Below are 15,780 nucleotides of genomic sequence, written 5' to 3'. Positions count from 1 at the left end.
AGGTTAAATTGCAAATGATAGCCTATAATGAAAGGTGTCCAAAAGGCATATTCCCCCATTATCAAAGAGATGTCCGTCAGATAGCTGGCCTCCTGGTAAAGGCTGGTACTGAATTTATTTATAGCAGCCTACTCACCATATTCACGCCATTGAAAAAGATGAACGGCCGTTTCAGGCTTGTTTTGTCCGCCACCACTATAACGGTTGTCGGCTGCATGATCGGCTGCATGATCATGATTGATGCCCCCAAATCACCACTATGAATTATTATTCTTATTATAGGTAAAGCCAAGCTTATTTATGCCCTTGCGCGCACGTCAACTCCGCCCCATCGCGCGAGTGTCGCTGGTCAAAAATGAACAGATCTGCAAGCTCACAATGCGGGGGTATTCGCCACGCGATGTGAGCTTGTAGATCTGTTCTTTTTTGGACAAGCACTTTGTGCAACAAACGCATCACCCTCAAGACAGATTCAGCAGAAAAAAGAGAAAAAAAAGGTTTCCTTTTTTTCTGTTGACCCTAACCGCAGTGCCATACAGGGGTAAATTTACCAAAATTTACTACTACTATCGTTAATGTAATGTGTTCTATTCAAATGTCAAATAATAATAATAATAGTAGTAGTGGTGGACGTAGTAGGCGTATTTTTGGATTATTATTATTATTATTTCATTTTGTTTCCTCTTCTTTCTAAAAAAATAAAAAAAATAAAAAAAAACGTCATCACGTGACGCGGAAGTGCACCAACCCCTTTTCCGCGTGGTTTTGTTTACAACATGCAGCAGCATGGGGTGTTTTACGCGGTTTTACGTAGTACCAGAGAACTATTAAGACAGAGACTGACTCGATAATGACTCGGTTCTGATTCAGGTTAGCACCTTCTTAGCTTCTTAGAAATGTATGAGATAACTGACGGACTGACACTGACAGTCTGACTTTCGTTTCTGCAGTGGGTTTACTAATACTAATACTAATACTTTACTAATACTTCTAGAAGAGTGGGACTGGGGAGTGGACATTGCGCTTTAAGAACGTTGCGGGGAAGAATTGTCACGGGTGGGGTTGGGGTACACACAGTACCCCAACCCTTACCTCGTGTTTACTAAAAGGCTTAACTAGAGCAAGTGCATGCAGGCTGCGGCCATTGGATGTGATGGCAGAGATGGAACAAAGTGATGTTGTCACCGTCCCCGAGTGTTTCATATCAAGCCACGAAGGTTTCTGTGGGAGCATCAAAAACTTCACCAGGGACTTTGTGGTGACAGAAATAGATATCGATGGACATCTAATCAGTAAGCCAATAACGTCCTCCTCACAAGAGGAGAGTCCCAGGTTTCCTCCTCATGTTAATGAGTTCGGTCACTCTATCCCCACAAAACCTAGTGACAACACCAGCAACGAACCTAAGCAGCGCAGCTCATCCAGAGTTGCACAGGACATGGCCATGATCAGTGTAGAAGACTATGATACAAATGGGGATGTCACTCCTTCGGTGACAACTGAAAATCTTGACCTGAGTGTGATTTTAGGCGCCTCGGTCTGTGATGCGATTGAACAGTTTGCCGTGTCTGTCAGAGACCCATCAGGCCTCCCTAAAGAGACCAGGAGCGAGAAGAAGCAGCTGACCGGTGTAGAGCTACTGTCCCTGGGCTCCTTCCCAGAGAAACACCAGCGAGCCAATGTCCACCGTGCAGTACGACATCGCTTCCCCTTCCTCACGACCATCACCTGTCAGTCAGAGATCAAGGTAACACCTAATACTGGGCCTGTCACAATTCTTACTTCTATCCTGTCTTGCCTCTCTCTCTCATGCCTGATAGCAATTATTTTTGCATGATCTTCATTCATCTGTATAACCCTACAAGGTGAAGGAGTGCCCGGACTTCAGGGAGCTCGCCGGGATCGTCACAGAGGAGGAGGCGGAGGACTTCTTCAGGTTCATCGACGCCAAAGTGCCGGGGTCGTCGCACACCTTCCTGCCCGATGCCGACAAGGACCACAGGACGGCGGTCCACCACTTCCTCAGCCGGAGGTTTGGGAAGCTGGTGGAGACCAAGAGTTTCGGCGAGCAGGGCAAGACGGCTATCACTGTGCGCCTGAGAGACCGAGGCAGACCCAGGAAGAGGACCGCAGAGGACTGCAGCAAGGACGATGTTTATACGGGTATGGGCATCATTTAATTGTCAACCACATGAACCCTAGCGTCCCCAGTCCTGGCATGTTGCCGGGTGAAATTCATGTTCGTGCAGGCTCCATCATTTAGTTTGTTTTTTCCAGGAAACGAACATTCTGTAAATCCCCGATCGACAAGCTCACTCTTGTGTAGATCGCCTATTCTCTGAATAGATTTGGTGTATAGGGGAAAAAAGGAGGGTACCAAGTGTAGACCCCTGCGGAACTCCGGTCAATGAAGTATTAGGGTTTCGTCAAGGTCAACCCAGTGACGGTAGTTGATGTTATTTACCTGTTAATTTGTGTGTGTGTGTCGGCAGCCTTCATCTTGTGTAAGGAGAACCTGGAGACTTTGGAGGCTATCAGCTACATGGCAGCAATGCTGGGTGTCCTGCCCTCAGATTTCACCTATGCTGGCATCAAGGACAAGAGAGCCATCACCTACCAGTCCATGGTAGTCAAGAAGGTTTCTCCACAACGGTACTTGCTGCTTATATTTTCTCGCTTTTATGGACTACAGTAGAGTAAACTGCAAATAAACACCAGCTTTCACATTGGTGTTGCCTTTATTTCATTCCATTGACATTATAATTGATCTAGTTTCTTTTTTGATGCGATGTCAGGCTGCAAGAGAAGACGTCGGCATTTGAGAAGAAAGGGATGGTCGTGTCCGGCGTCCGTCTGGTCAGCGAGCCCCTGAGGATGGGTCGTCTGCAGGGGAATCACTTTGACCTGGTGGTTCGGGATCTGAGACTGCACCGCAATGCTGACATGCTCCACCCTGCCCCCGAGACGGAGACGCACACCCACTTGGTGGAGCTGATACAACAGGCTGTGGAGAATGTCAAGGTACAGGTTTAGGTTTCCACCCGACACCGACAACTCCTATTGACACGAGAGATGTTAAGTTACACTACGCTAATACATGAATGTTATGGATTTATATGCAAAACAACTATCAAGTTTTTAATGTTTAAGCTTCAAAGTCACATTAACATTTTCGGGGGAGTGGGTCTTTGATGCCCAATGATACAGTCTAGCTTAGCCAAAACAGAGGAACAGGCAAATCTATAAACAGTATTGCAATTGTCAAACAGAGGTAGAAAAAGCCCAACAACTACACGTAGTGTTTTCTTTGCAGACATGCAGAAACAAGACGTCATCCTGTACAAGAAACAGACTTTAAGCCTTTAAAGATATTTTGATAATTTAATGAAACTCAATATTGGCACTGATAGGAACAGCATCAGTTTGCTCATGCATTGTTTAAGCTTGATTTTTGGTGCTTCATTACGTTTGAATGTTTTCTTCCCAGGCTAAAGGCTTCGTAAACTACTATGGGCCTCAGAGGTTTGGGATAGGCCTCAGTGTTCAGTCGGACAGAGTAGGACTGGCCTTGCTCAAAGAAGACATGGTAGGTTTTTACAAATAAATGAATGATAATTTAAGGGATGCTGCTGTTTATTTACACTGGTATCATTTGAAGTTGTTGTGGATGTACTCTCTCACCCAGTGCAATGTGATAGCTGGGTATTGAAGAACAATCTTCAGCTGTAAAACAATGTGTTTTTGTTGACATCATTACACAGCCAGTATCAGTTTATTTCACATTCAACATTGACCAGATTCTGCAAATCCTGTCAGAAATGGCATTTAGTATGGCAAGTTTACTATTTCATACACAAAGAAAATTAAAATGCTTTTCAAAGGCATACAAAGTCTAAATTTAAACACAAGGTATGTAAAAGAGAGATCTAAAGAAATAAGACAGACACCTATCAAAAATAAAGATCACATCACAGTGCATAGTTTAACTTATACACTATAGAGTGCTATGTCTTACATAAAGTGCTATTTAACTAAGTTACATAAGTTGAGCCTATACATACGCCTGTAGGAGGTTGAGGCTAGGGGAAGTACTACGGCAAGTGCTATGGGCTAAGATGGAGTCTGAAGAGGTGCGTTTTCAGTCTGCGGCGGAAGATTGGGAGTGAATCTGCAGTTCTGATTGCAATGGCAAGTGCATTCCATAGTTTTGGAGCCAGAACGGAGAGGAAGTTGGGACGTGTGGAGTGTTGTCCGGGCGTTTTTAGCGAGGCATCGGTATAGTGAGGCATCGGTGGCATCTGTGATAGGTCACTGGTTTTTGTGACCATGCTTGCTTGCCAGCGACATTATTAGCCTATTAAGGCTGTTTACAAGAAACGTTTTGACAGAATAAAAGCTGTATTCAATGTGTATTTAATGTCGGCGGGTTGCGGGCGGGCTGGGACGAATCAAATTATTAATACATGCGGGACCCGCGGGTCATAAAAAACCCTGACCCCCCGCATCACTACAGTATATGAACCCATCTCGATATGTAAAATCGATTACAACGCTTGGGACTCTCTGACCCACTCGTGCACCGGAGGGACTCAAACCACTGGTTAAGTTCAACAGGCCAAGAAAATGCTTGACATTTTGAATCAAAAGAAGTATTTTATTGAAGGGCTGATTTGTTATGGAGCAAGGCAGTGTAGACAAAAGTATTTAGTTTGAAAGTAAAAGTAGTCCCTGGAGGCCTGGACCCTACTTTGAGAACCACTGATGTAGATTGATGTGTGTTGGTGTGTTGTTGGGTCAGGTGAGTGCAGTACGTTTGGTCTTCACTCCAGAGGAAGGTGACGACCGTCAGAGCCAGGCTAAAAGACACTTCCTGCTGACAGGTAAGACTTTTCTGATGTAAACGGGGAGAGAGAGTCGGGGGGTGACATCAAAGATGCTTAATTTAGGAAGATAGCCCAACCGTTGCTTCGCCACCAGAGGTGAAATGGTACAGAAATGGTCTCCTAAGTGGGCGCAATCTGACTGCAGATCTTGTGGATGTCCTTGTGGACGTCCTACTGTTTACTGGTGCTAGATTTCGCGTGAGTGTTCCTGAGACAGAGAAAGGTCGATAACTAAATAGATTTTTTCATGATTTGTGATTTTGGTATCAAAATGTTGGGAAGATTGTGTGCTTGTGACAGTTGAGTCTAATGTTTAGTTGAACATCGAGCTAAAGAATCGTTCTGAAGGACTGAAGCTGTGTTCACGTTCACTCTCCCGTTGGAATGAATAGACTCCTGTTTCCGGTCTCCTAAACTGGCGGCCACCTACGCCACGAAGCGAGAAGTAAAAGCTAGTTTTTCTTGGGTCAGTGACATGCAGTGAACCCGCCACTGGGCTCAGGAATCAAACCCGGGACACACTTGGCTACCAGCACCCCCGAAAACGTGTTCTGTTGACTATAGTGGGAACTGAACCCCACTGCTTAATAATCCCACATAATTAAACTGAATAAAGTTCTATAGCACTGATTCTCATTCTCAATGTTGGGATTTGGTTCCATTTGTGCAGACTTAAAGAGTTAAATGAACACTGATGATTTTACAGCTGTGTACTATAGATTGGGGTCCCTGAGAAACAATTGATCAAATCATCAAATGGGGGTCTAATGCATATCAAACTTGAAATAAAAAGGTTGAGAATCACTGTTCCACAGTTATCTAATGCACCAATGTGAAGCCTGTATGTCCATGTACCTTGACGTTAATTGAGTTGTCATGCTGTGGTAGATTCCTTTGCATGTTTCAGAATCAATATGGTGTTTCAAGTTCTGATTGGTTCCTCCTATGTGCTTAACCAGACAATGCCAAGGAGAGCCTGGCCATGATGCCTGTGTACAAGGCCAGGGAGAGGCTGATGCTGCAGGCCCTGCACCGCTACGGGACCGGTCCGCAAGGCTGTGTCCGTGCCTGGCTCAGCCTGCCCCATGGCATGAGGGTCTTCTACCTCCACGCCTACTGTAGCAGGTGAGCCCTTCTGAACACAAAGTCCAAGTGCATACCGTTGCTCGTCGGGTGGACACGACACGTTGCATTGTGACACGTGAGCTTGTAGATCAGCTATTTCCGCTCCTTTTGTCTGACACTGTTGTATGACAAAGTAGCCTAGGGCATTCTTTTTCACGCACAGAACAAAGCTGACATGGAGATACAAGGTTTCTGCCCGGCAGCAACGATATCATGTATTGATCCTCCATTCCCCCTGTGTCTTTTTTTTTTAAACAATATATTTATTGCATTTTTCTTTTTTTTGTACAAACAAACAATACAACAGAACAATACATAATACATCAGACAATACAATTACTTTAAAAAACAAAAAAACAAAAACATACAGTACATACATATTTAACCCATTCTGGGCAGGAACCCCTTTTGGTATTTTAACTAAGCATTATTTATGTTATACTTTAGCTATTGAAAAATAGCAGATCTACAAGCTCATAGCGCGCCACCGAGTGGCGCGCTACGAGCTTGTAGGTCTGCTATTTTTGAAAAATCGTAAAAATGCAGCACAAATCTTTGAATATATATTCTTTCAGAGCGAACGCTTTTTTTATTTCGACGTCAGGCCTAAATGGGATAAATACAATATAATAAAATAAGGGCACTTAGACTGGTAACAACAACAGAGTCCTTATGGCCTCAAGACCAAACAGCTGCAGAGAATACAATTAGACATTTTCAGTTTCCACCATTAAATAAGATAAATCATTAACCGTAATATATTGGATAAACCGTCAATTTGTAAATTTGTCATCCATTGTATATTGTAAATGAGTTCTTGACTGAGTTGTTGATGTTCAGGGTGTGGAACGAGGCCGTGGAACACCGGCTGTCTACTTTGGGTCACTCAGCCAGGGAGGGTGACCTGGTGTGGGAACAACGGGAGCAGGAGGTCACATCACAGGACACGGCAGAATCCAGCCAGCCTCAGGTAAGCCTGGCTCCAAGATGACGGAATTTGATTTTAGTCCGCTGTAGGGTTTGGGTTTTAACCAGGGACTAATTTAGACCTATTTTGGAATGGAGCTAGCTTTTACTGGTAGCCAGAAATACACTACACGTACGTAAGCAGAGACGTTCCAGTGTACATGTCTTCACTTAAAACACCATTAAAACATTCTATGCAGGAAATAATTTATACAATGTTGATGATTGAAAGTGTTGATGATTTTCTTTACGTCTAAGATGCTGTCTTTTTTTCCTACTCCAGATCCATGTGGTGACAGACCAGGAAGAGAGAGAGGGAGTCTACAATCTAGGACAGGTGAGGATGTCAGACTGCAAAGCAGACATTTCGTTCTTTATTTATTTATTATTATTTTTTTTAACAGGGACAATACAAAAAATAATGTATCAAGTTATAAAAACATGAAATCGTTGCGTTGTACATTATAGCCAAGGCTAATTTGCAACCCCAGTCCCTGGTTAGGACTTTCTATACAAATATGATCTACCTATACTAAAAACAATCGTTTACAGAAAATACATGCAAATGCATCTGATCTAATAATATACTATAATAATAATAATATTAACAATAATAATAGTTTACAACAAAATTACAATGCCTATTACAAAACAGTACATTGCAATTAAACTGCTGACACCATGTTCGCATGATAGAAAAATGGTAGACAGTAACAAAGTACATTTACTTGAGTACTGCTTGAGTATTTGAGGTGTTGATGATTGCAATAATGACATGCAAAGGAACAAATATGAACAAGTTCTCTTCTAATGTTCTCCCTAGTACGTACTGTAGTACATACCCCACGAAAGTAGTCCTTTAAACATCAATAGCAGACATGTTGGCACCACTGCTTGCACAGCACCTGTTTTACTCAAAAGCTTGAGAGAGTGTTTTAAAATTTCCCATCTTCATCATTCATTTTGTTTCTTCATGGTTTTTATGTGTTTTTCCTTGTACAGTATCATGTCACACAAGGCGCAGTGGGATTGTTGTATTTGAATGGAGAGAGGGCATTGCATGACATATGATAACATCCTTAATGCAAACAAATCACAGCAAGCCTCTTTTGTGTTGTGTTTGTCAGCCAAGTTGAAATTGCACTAGCAAAAAAACTAAAAACATTAACTTGGCATGTAGGGTGGCAGGTTGTTAAAGAATGTCTCTTTGCCAGGTTGAAAGGGGTTACGTCGCAGCGTAGGGCTGGCCCTAAATGACTTCAAATTAATATCGTCATCATATCAAACCTTTTCCTTGTTTACGATAAATGAACAATTATCAAAAGGAAAATTGTGAAAATAGCCGATCTACAAGCTCATGTGTCAATGATATGTTCACTATAGCACTATTGTAGAACAAAGTATAATACAGGGTTATGTGGTTAATCAGACTAGTAGATTTAGTCAATTGTGAAAAATCTATTCAAAACATTTCCTGTCGATTTGGTGATATAATTATAAGAAACAAAACTGTTTCTCGATGAATCGATTAACCTACATCAGCAAGATTACGTTGGTTATTGGTTATAAATATTGGTTTTGATATATTTTCTGTGAACTGCCCAGCCCTATAGAGCGTCGCAGTCCCGCCTCCTACCCTGGACCAGGAAATGAAACCCAATGCATTATTCTCATAGACATTTCTTAAAGTATTTATTTAAAGACGGTTACGCCGCGGACAAAGCCAACTCGAGTCGTGACAACTCATGACAACACAAACAATATTTTGGACCAAACAAATAATTACAAAGAAGAAAAACAACAAAAAAAGTGTTGTAACCTGCCGTTTTTTTCTTCTTTCTAATTATTTGTTTGGTCCAAAATATTGTTTGTGTTGTCATGAGTTGTCACGACTCGAGTTGGCTTTGTCCGCGGCGTAACCGTCTTTAAATAAATACTTTAAGAAATGTCTATGAGAATAATGCATTGGGTTTCATTTCCTGGTCCAGGGTAGGAGGCGGGACTGCGACGCTCTATAAAGGCACGTCTAAGGTTTTGTGCCGTCTATGCCAGGTTATGCTGCCCATGCCGGGTAATACAGTCAGGTACCCAGAGAACAGCATTGGGGTCTGGTACCAGAAGAGACTGGCCAGAGATGGCCTACAGTGCTGCCGATTCCGAGTCGGTGCCCTCAAACTCAACGTGCCTGGCTGCTACCGCCACATGCTGGCCTTCCCTCGTGACCTCACCTACCGACTGCACGGCCCGACAGCCGGGGAGGGGAGCGGAGGTGGAGGAGGAGAGAGTGAGGGAGAAGAGGGTAGCAGAAGAGACTGCGATGGAGGGAAGAGTGAAAGCGGTGAGCAGACGCGCAGTGGGGCGTCAGAGATGAAGGGGGACTCTGCCTCCCTCGCTCTCACCTTGAACTTTGACCTGGACAAGTCCTGCTATGCCACAATCTGCCTGCGAGAAATCATGCAATTTCCACTTTGCCACAAGGTGGAGCCAAAACACAATGAATCTGCCAGAGAAGATATGGGTTGTGCTGTAGCCCAATATTGAATAAAGACTAAATGTTTTGAAAGTCACTGCTGGTAATGATTGGCATTGTAATGAGCTACTGCTGGGCTTTACTTTTGAGAATAATGAGTATCTCATCGGAAAAGCTAGAACAGGACCAGTACCACAGGTTAAAGGCTAATAATAATTCCATCCTACTAACCTGTGACATATAATGTTAATTCACATGATGATGTCTTTATAAGGAGCTGAAAATAACTATTTGGAGAGTTAATTAAAGCTTAAATGAAGCATAAAATCCCCAATATATAATCATGATGTAGGCTATGTATCCATTGCCTCTGGAAAGCCGCATTCAAATTTGAATCAAGTTCAGACTGAGTTTCTCCCCCTCCCTTCCCCTGTAACTAATTTGTGGAATTTGAATTAGAATCTGTATTAAACCACCTGCAATTTCCATCCCCTATAGCTTTAAGTGATGAGCAAAGTAGTTGCTAGTTTAGTGTGCCTCAGCTGGAGTTAGGAGTTAGGTTCTGACTTGTCGGTTGCCTTGAGCCCAGTGCACGTGTTTGATGAACTACTTTAACTTGTCTATAAGGGGAGACATGTCTGCCAGACAAGCATATTGGTCATATCACATTTATACATTTGAAAATAGTTGATGTACAAATTCAAAACACGTTGCCAAAGCAACGTGTTGTGAGCTTGTAAATCGGCTATTTCCGCTGAGCTACACCAACGTACGACGGAGCATGAATTAGGCAATACTTAACTAGAGTATGTATGTCACCCAGGGCAGGGAAATAAATGAGAATGTTTCACTGCCAATGTTTGGGAAAATCCAACAGTTACTCGAGTCGTACATGATTGAGCCATCTGGTACTTATAAAAGACCAGTGAGAAACCTAGTCCTTGGCTGACAAAATGCAAACACTCTTTACAGAATGGATTCTATATACTTAAAAGATTTCTTGCACCCCCCCCCCCCCCCTACCCACCCCAAAGAAAGTGGCTCTTTGGAATATTGTCATATTTCATACAAATTACTCTATGCTACTGCCACGCTACAAGCTAGTGATATTTCATAGCCTACCCTACGTAATAATCTCTTTGTTTGGAATACCTTTCAAACATTCAGAATACATGAGAGCTATAATAGGAGTCATATGTTGAGTGAATCACGCATTCCCCCCTCAAGGTTGGATAAAGGCTGAGTCTAACTAAGTGGGTCCTTGACCCCTTAGGGTCAGAAATCTAGAGTCTACAGTTTCTCCCTGAAACCTCTTATACTTTGGTATTGACTAGGGCGTTCCATAAGCTGTTATTCAATACGTTTATCACTCCAGAGAGAGAGAGAGAGAGAGAGATTGAAAAACAGTGAGTTGACAGGCAGTCTGCTAAACTATGTATTGTTCATTTAGACAGAGTAGCAGCAGGGCTGCATTATGGTTTCTGAAGTGGGGATTTTAAACACTTAAACCCTCTAGTCTGAGTCTGGTATTTGAACTGCTTTTGTCAATCTACACCAAATCTCTTCGCCAAAAATAACTGATCTACATACAAGCTCACAACTCGCTGCAGTGCTCCTATACTGCCTACAATCTATCCTGAGGAAACCGAGTTGCACGTTTAGCATTAGATACATGCAGTTCTGTATTGTTGGCCCAATTCTGTGCATGTCATAATGGGTGAACATTTGGTGAAAATAGCCAATCTACAAGCTCAACGTGCCGTGATGTGTTGTGAAGTTTAACCACTTCACAAGCTTCACAAGTGAAAGTTTACCCACTTTCAACATGACATCACTATTTTGGGCATTTCATTCTTCTTCTCCAGAAATATATAAAAATATCTATAAGCTCACAACTATATGTTCCAATACAATCATGTTGGATTCTGAACATTGCTAATAATTTCTGTCATGTTTGCCCTACTGGAAATGTTATATGTGGCTAAATAACTAAAAACCTATGTAGGCCTACTAGGCCTTTGTAGCCTACTTGACTGTGGACACCCATATGAAAATATGCATGGTTGAAACATCATGACATCTAAAATTTTCATATAGGCCTACCTATAAGCATACACAAATGAAAGTACCACTGTTAAGAAAAGGAACTCCACACATATGCACTCCTCACAGAGTGATTAGCCTACTAATGAGTGACAGGTGCTGCCACTTTTGTGGCTGAGGATGTCTGTTGGAGAGTGTGAGTGAGACGGACTCCACGGTGCTTGTACAGTCCAGCGCAGTACATTCTCATCAGACATGATTTTTTGATAAAGTGTAAGCTTTTTCTTTTTTTGGGTGGCCATCTACAGGCCGGCCATGTGTACTACAGCTCAGGTCTCGTGTAGGCCTATACAGCATACATAATTAACATAACCGCAATTTAGACGGCCCGAGCCGTTCTCGTGTGGCAAGGCCCAAAGACTACTTCTCCAAGTTCCGGCAGAGGTCTAATGATGCGTACTGATACATGTACATTATCACACACAGTACTGTCAGACAACGGTGTGACCAGCTGAGAACTCCCCTGTCAGGTGGGGCACTTTTCATTTCTCCTGATTGAGTCATAGGCCTACTACTTTATTATAAGTAACAGTGACACATGTCTTCCTATAGCCAGACAGTACTTTACATTGATATAGTTGGCAGCCATGCACTAATGCTTTTTATTTGATTCTTTTTAAGGTTTTTGCTTGATGCAAGCCGCCAAGCCAAGTCGACTGGTGAGTCATGATGCTGATTTAATAATTATGCTAAAAGTGTGTGTGTGTGTGTGCGTGTGTGTGTGCGTATGTGTGCGCGCGTGCGTGGTGACGAAGCAACACTGAACATATATATAATACTATTCTTGCATAATTTCATTGCCTAGCTAAGTAGCAGGTTAATGCTACATCATGTGCCTAAATTCATGAAATGTGTTCCAAAATCTGATAGGATTTTCAATAGGATTTTTCTATTAGGATCCTATGGGATCCTATGGGACATCACCATTGCAAACTAAACATGAAATTCTGAAAGTGGTTAAAAAAAAAAGCACAACAAGCTTAGAAAATGAGGCACTTCTTCTACAAACTATACCACTCTATTGCTGGGTTCTACAAACTGTACCACTCTATTGCTGGGTTCTACAAACTGTACCACTCTATTGCTGGGTTCTACAAACTGTACCACTCTATTGCTGGGTTCTACAAACTATACCACTCTATTGCTGGGTTCTACAAACTGTACCACTCTATTGCTGGGTTCTACAAACTGTACCACTCTATTGCTGGGTTCTACAAACTGTACCACTCTATTGCTGGGTTCTACAAACTGTACCACTCTATTGCTGGGTTCTACAAACTGTACCACTCTATTGCTGGGTTCTACAAACTGTACCACTCTATTGCTGGGTTCTACAAACTGTACCACTCTATTGCTGGGTTCTACAAACTGTACCACTCTATTGCTGGGTTCTACAAACTGTACCACTCTATTGCTGGGTTCTACAAACTGTACCACTCTATTGCTGGGTTCTACAAACTATACCACTCTATTGCTGGGTTCTACAAACTATACCACTCTATTGCTGGGTTCTACAAACTGTACCACTCTATTGCTGGGTTCTACAAACTATACCACTCTATTGCTGGGTTCTACAAACTGTACCACTCTATTGCTGGGTTCTACAAACTATACCACTCTATTGCTGGGTTCGCAACAGCACTGAGCAGTGGAACCTGCACAGGCAAGGGACTAAAAAGTTGGGCATAATGAAAAAGGACAACTCTTCACACCGTTATTTACCCATTTTATATAGCCATTTTTATTTTAGGTCTCCAATTAAAGGGGATTATTTGTTTGCTGGTTAGATATGACTGTCAGTTAAACTTACTCATTGTCAGCATAATAATTAATGCTGACAAACCGACATTAGGAATAGGCCTACCATATTAGCACAGCATTGAAATCACTGTTGTGTTATTATAGTCAGAGTGCACCAGATAATCCTCAGACTAGAGTCATCAGAGTTACATTTACTGTGTAGAAGTTAGTTTCCTCTCATTATCATCATTATCATAGCCATTAGTCCCTCTAGTGCAATTATCTGGCTATTCTCTGCGTTTTCTCTGACCCTTGTTAATAGTTGCGTCAAGCAGACAGTGGCTGTTGAGTGTTTTTGTCTGTGTCCTTTGTGACAATTAGATGTGAAACATTTGTGAGCTCTCTTGAGATCATCCCAAGTCCACTTCAAGTTCCAGCACATTGCTCAGCCACTTCCCCTTCCCGTTAAAGTTAATGCCTTTGTAACCCATGGATGTCAAAACCTGTCTAAACACTTAATAATACACACTTAAACTCAGGCGTCACATCTATGGTGGCCCTGGAGGGTCATATAGTGCATTGGTTCTCAAAGTGGGGACCCCCAGGGGTCATTGAGGTGGTTCCACGGGGTCCCCATGCAGCTAAATGATTTAATATAGCATCAAATTCAGTTTAACTACTTTAAGACAGTAGCAGATCTAAAGCTTGCAATACATCATAATGCGATGCAGTGTGAACTTGTAGAGCGGCTATTTTCATTTGAGAACTACAGAACTGCTCAGATACGAGCATTCCCATTGCATACGTGATGTGTGGGACCCATACCGTACTGCACTACTGTACGGTACCGTTGTTTTGCAGCTGTGTGTGTGTGAAAAATTATATATATATATATATATATATATATATATATATATATATAAAAACACATGAAAAATGTGTGGAGGTGCTGGTTGTCTACTTCCTTCACCTACTGGCAATGTGGTTGATCTGATCTGATCGGTCCAGCGGTTTGCGAGATTATCCCCAGACGGACTCGATGATGTCTTGCGTCCTGCAGAGCCATGCCGTAAAAAAGCAACCTGGATCTGCAACAATTAAGTGTGCAGCACTTCCTGTGTAGGACTGGTTGTTCTCTGCATTGCTGAGGCACCAGGGGCAGAAGGACAGCCTGCCCTGCTCAGCCATAGCCTGGCTAATAGGCCAGACTCAAATCACACTGTCGTGTGGTATTTGAGTGGAGATGCTGTGTATGGATCTTGTTTCCCGGGGGGCGGGTTCAAACATTTTCTCTTTGACACAATTGGTCAGAGCTACTGTCAGTCAAAGGTCTCAAGCATTGAACGTCACTGTACCAAAGCCCGCCCATATTGCATACCGTGTCCCGATTGGCCACACCAGTTCTCTGGTGTAGGAAATTGGCGTACAATTGAGCCTCTCCAGACCGTAATCCGCCGGCAGGCAATTTCTTTTTGCCAACGGCTGATTCGGTCTGGCTTATTAGCCAGGCTAGCTCAGCCACTCTGTGCAGTAGTGAGACACGGGTGACTGACTTCTCCACGCCACCGCGCCCATTCCCGCTCGTTCGCCATGTCCGCCCTACCCTGGCCAGCCATGGGTAAATGTTGACCCAGTTCACTACCAAAGATGACAACTTTCCTTCATGTCTGGCTTAGATAACTGGATAACAGGTCTGACAGAGGTACAGTAGGGAGAGAGAGAGATGGGAGTAATGGAGGGAAGGGTTATGGGTGATATTGACCATGGAAGGAGAGAAATCGGGGTTGCATATACTTAGTTTAGACTAGTCATTGGTTAGACATGGGTTAAGGTTAGGTTTAGGTGTGCTGCCCCGTGGGAGGTTAGGTTTAGGGTGAGGGTTTGAGATAGGTTGTAGTTGTAGGACTAATGACTGGTCTAACCAATGACTAGTCTAAACCAAAAACTGTCTAAACTAAGTACTGCACCCGAGAAATCCATTTTTGCGCACTTGCAGGCTTTAAAGAGAGCAAGCGCAAAAAGTGAGGGAGACGTTTAAGGGAGCTAGAGCAAAAACATGCGATGAATGATGGAAGTCGAGGGTTATGAAAGATATTGACCATGAAAGGAGTGTGATCACATTTTTCTTGCTTGCTTGTAAAGCTGGTGTAAAGCTTTAGATAGAGTTACAATCACAGTGCAGGGAAGGAAGTCAAAGCTTACAAAAGGAGACCGAGGAAAGAGAAGGAAAACAGCACACGTTTTTTCCCCTTTCCTTGCTTGTTTAGGAAACGGGGCAAAAGCTATAACGAATGAGACAGACAACGAGGCATGACACGAGCGGAGGAAGACGACTTTATGACGGACATGGGCCGTGGAACGAGACAGCGATGTATTTTGGCTGGCTGAGCGTGCTCGATCTCAGCGTGTCATCTCCTCTTAACTGTGGGAGTCGTCTCACATCCACAAGTGAAGTCAAACTAGCTGCTATAGTGGTGCTATGAATCCATCGCC

The 15,780-nt window shown here is 42.9% G+C and overlaps 1 protein-coding gene across 1 annotated transcript; it reads left to right on the top strand.

Annotated features, from left to right (window-relative positions):
* Nucleotides 1–737: 737 nt before the first annotated feature.
* pus7l (pseudouridine synthase 7 like) lies at nt 738–9,541 on the top strand. The gene is made up of 10 exons (XM_079493828.1): nt 738–1,747; nt 1,866–2,163; nt 2,493–2,652; nt 2,796–3,021; nt 3,488–3,586; nt 4,799–4,880; nt 5,843–6,008; nt 6,849–6,978; nt 7,258–7,311; nt 9,027–9,541. The coding sequence occupies exons 1-10, from the start codon at nt 1,154–1,156 to the stop codon at nt 9,513–9,515; spliced, it is 2,298 nt and encodes a 765-aa protein (XP_079349954.1). The 5' UTR covers nt 738–1,153; the 3' UTR covers nt 9,516–9,541.
* Nucleotides 9,542–15,780: the final 6,239 nt, after the last annotated feature.

Source organism: Electrona antarctica (assembly GCF_951216825.1).
Source record: "Electrona antarctica genome assembly, chromosome: 23".
Classification (NCBI taxonomy): Eukaryota; Metazoa; Chordata; class Actinopteri; order Myctophiformes; family Myctophidae; genus Electrona; species Electrona antarctica.
Note: the sequence above shows the minus strand (reverse complement) of the source record. Positions and strands in the feature narration are given on the sequence as shown.

Bases quoted from the DNA above. Each gene is read 5' to 3' on its own strand.
- pus7l (XM_079493828.1), top strand. From the start codon at position 1,154: ATGGCAGAGATGGAACAAAGTGATGTTGTCACCGTCCCCGAGTGTTTC. The intron at 1,748-1,865 runs GTAACACCTAAT...TAACCCTACAAG, and splicing joins CCTGTCAGTCAGAGATCAAG to GTGAAGGAGTGCCCGGACTT. The intron at 3,587-4,798 runs GTAGGTTTTTAC...TTGTTGGGTCAG, and splicing joins CCTTGCTCAAAGAAGACATG to GTGAGTGCAGTACGTTTGGT.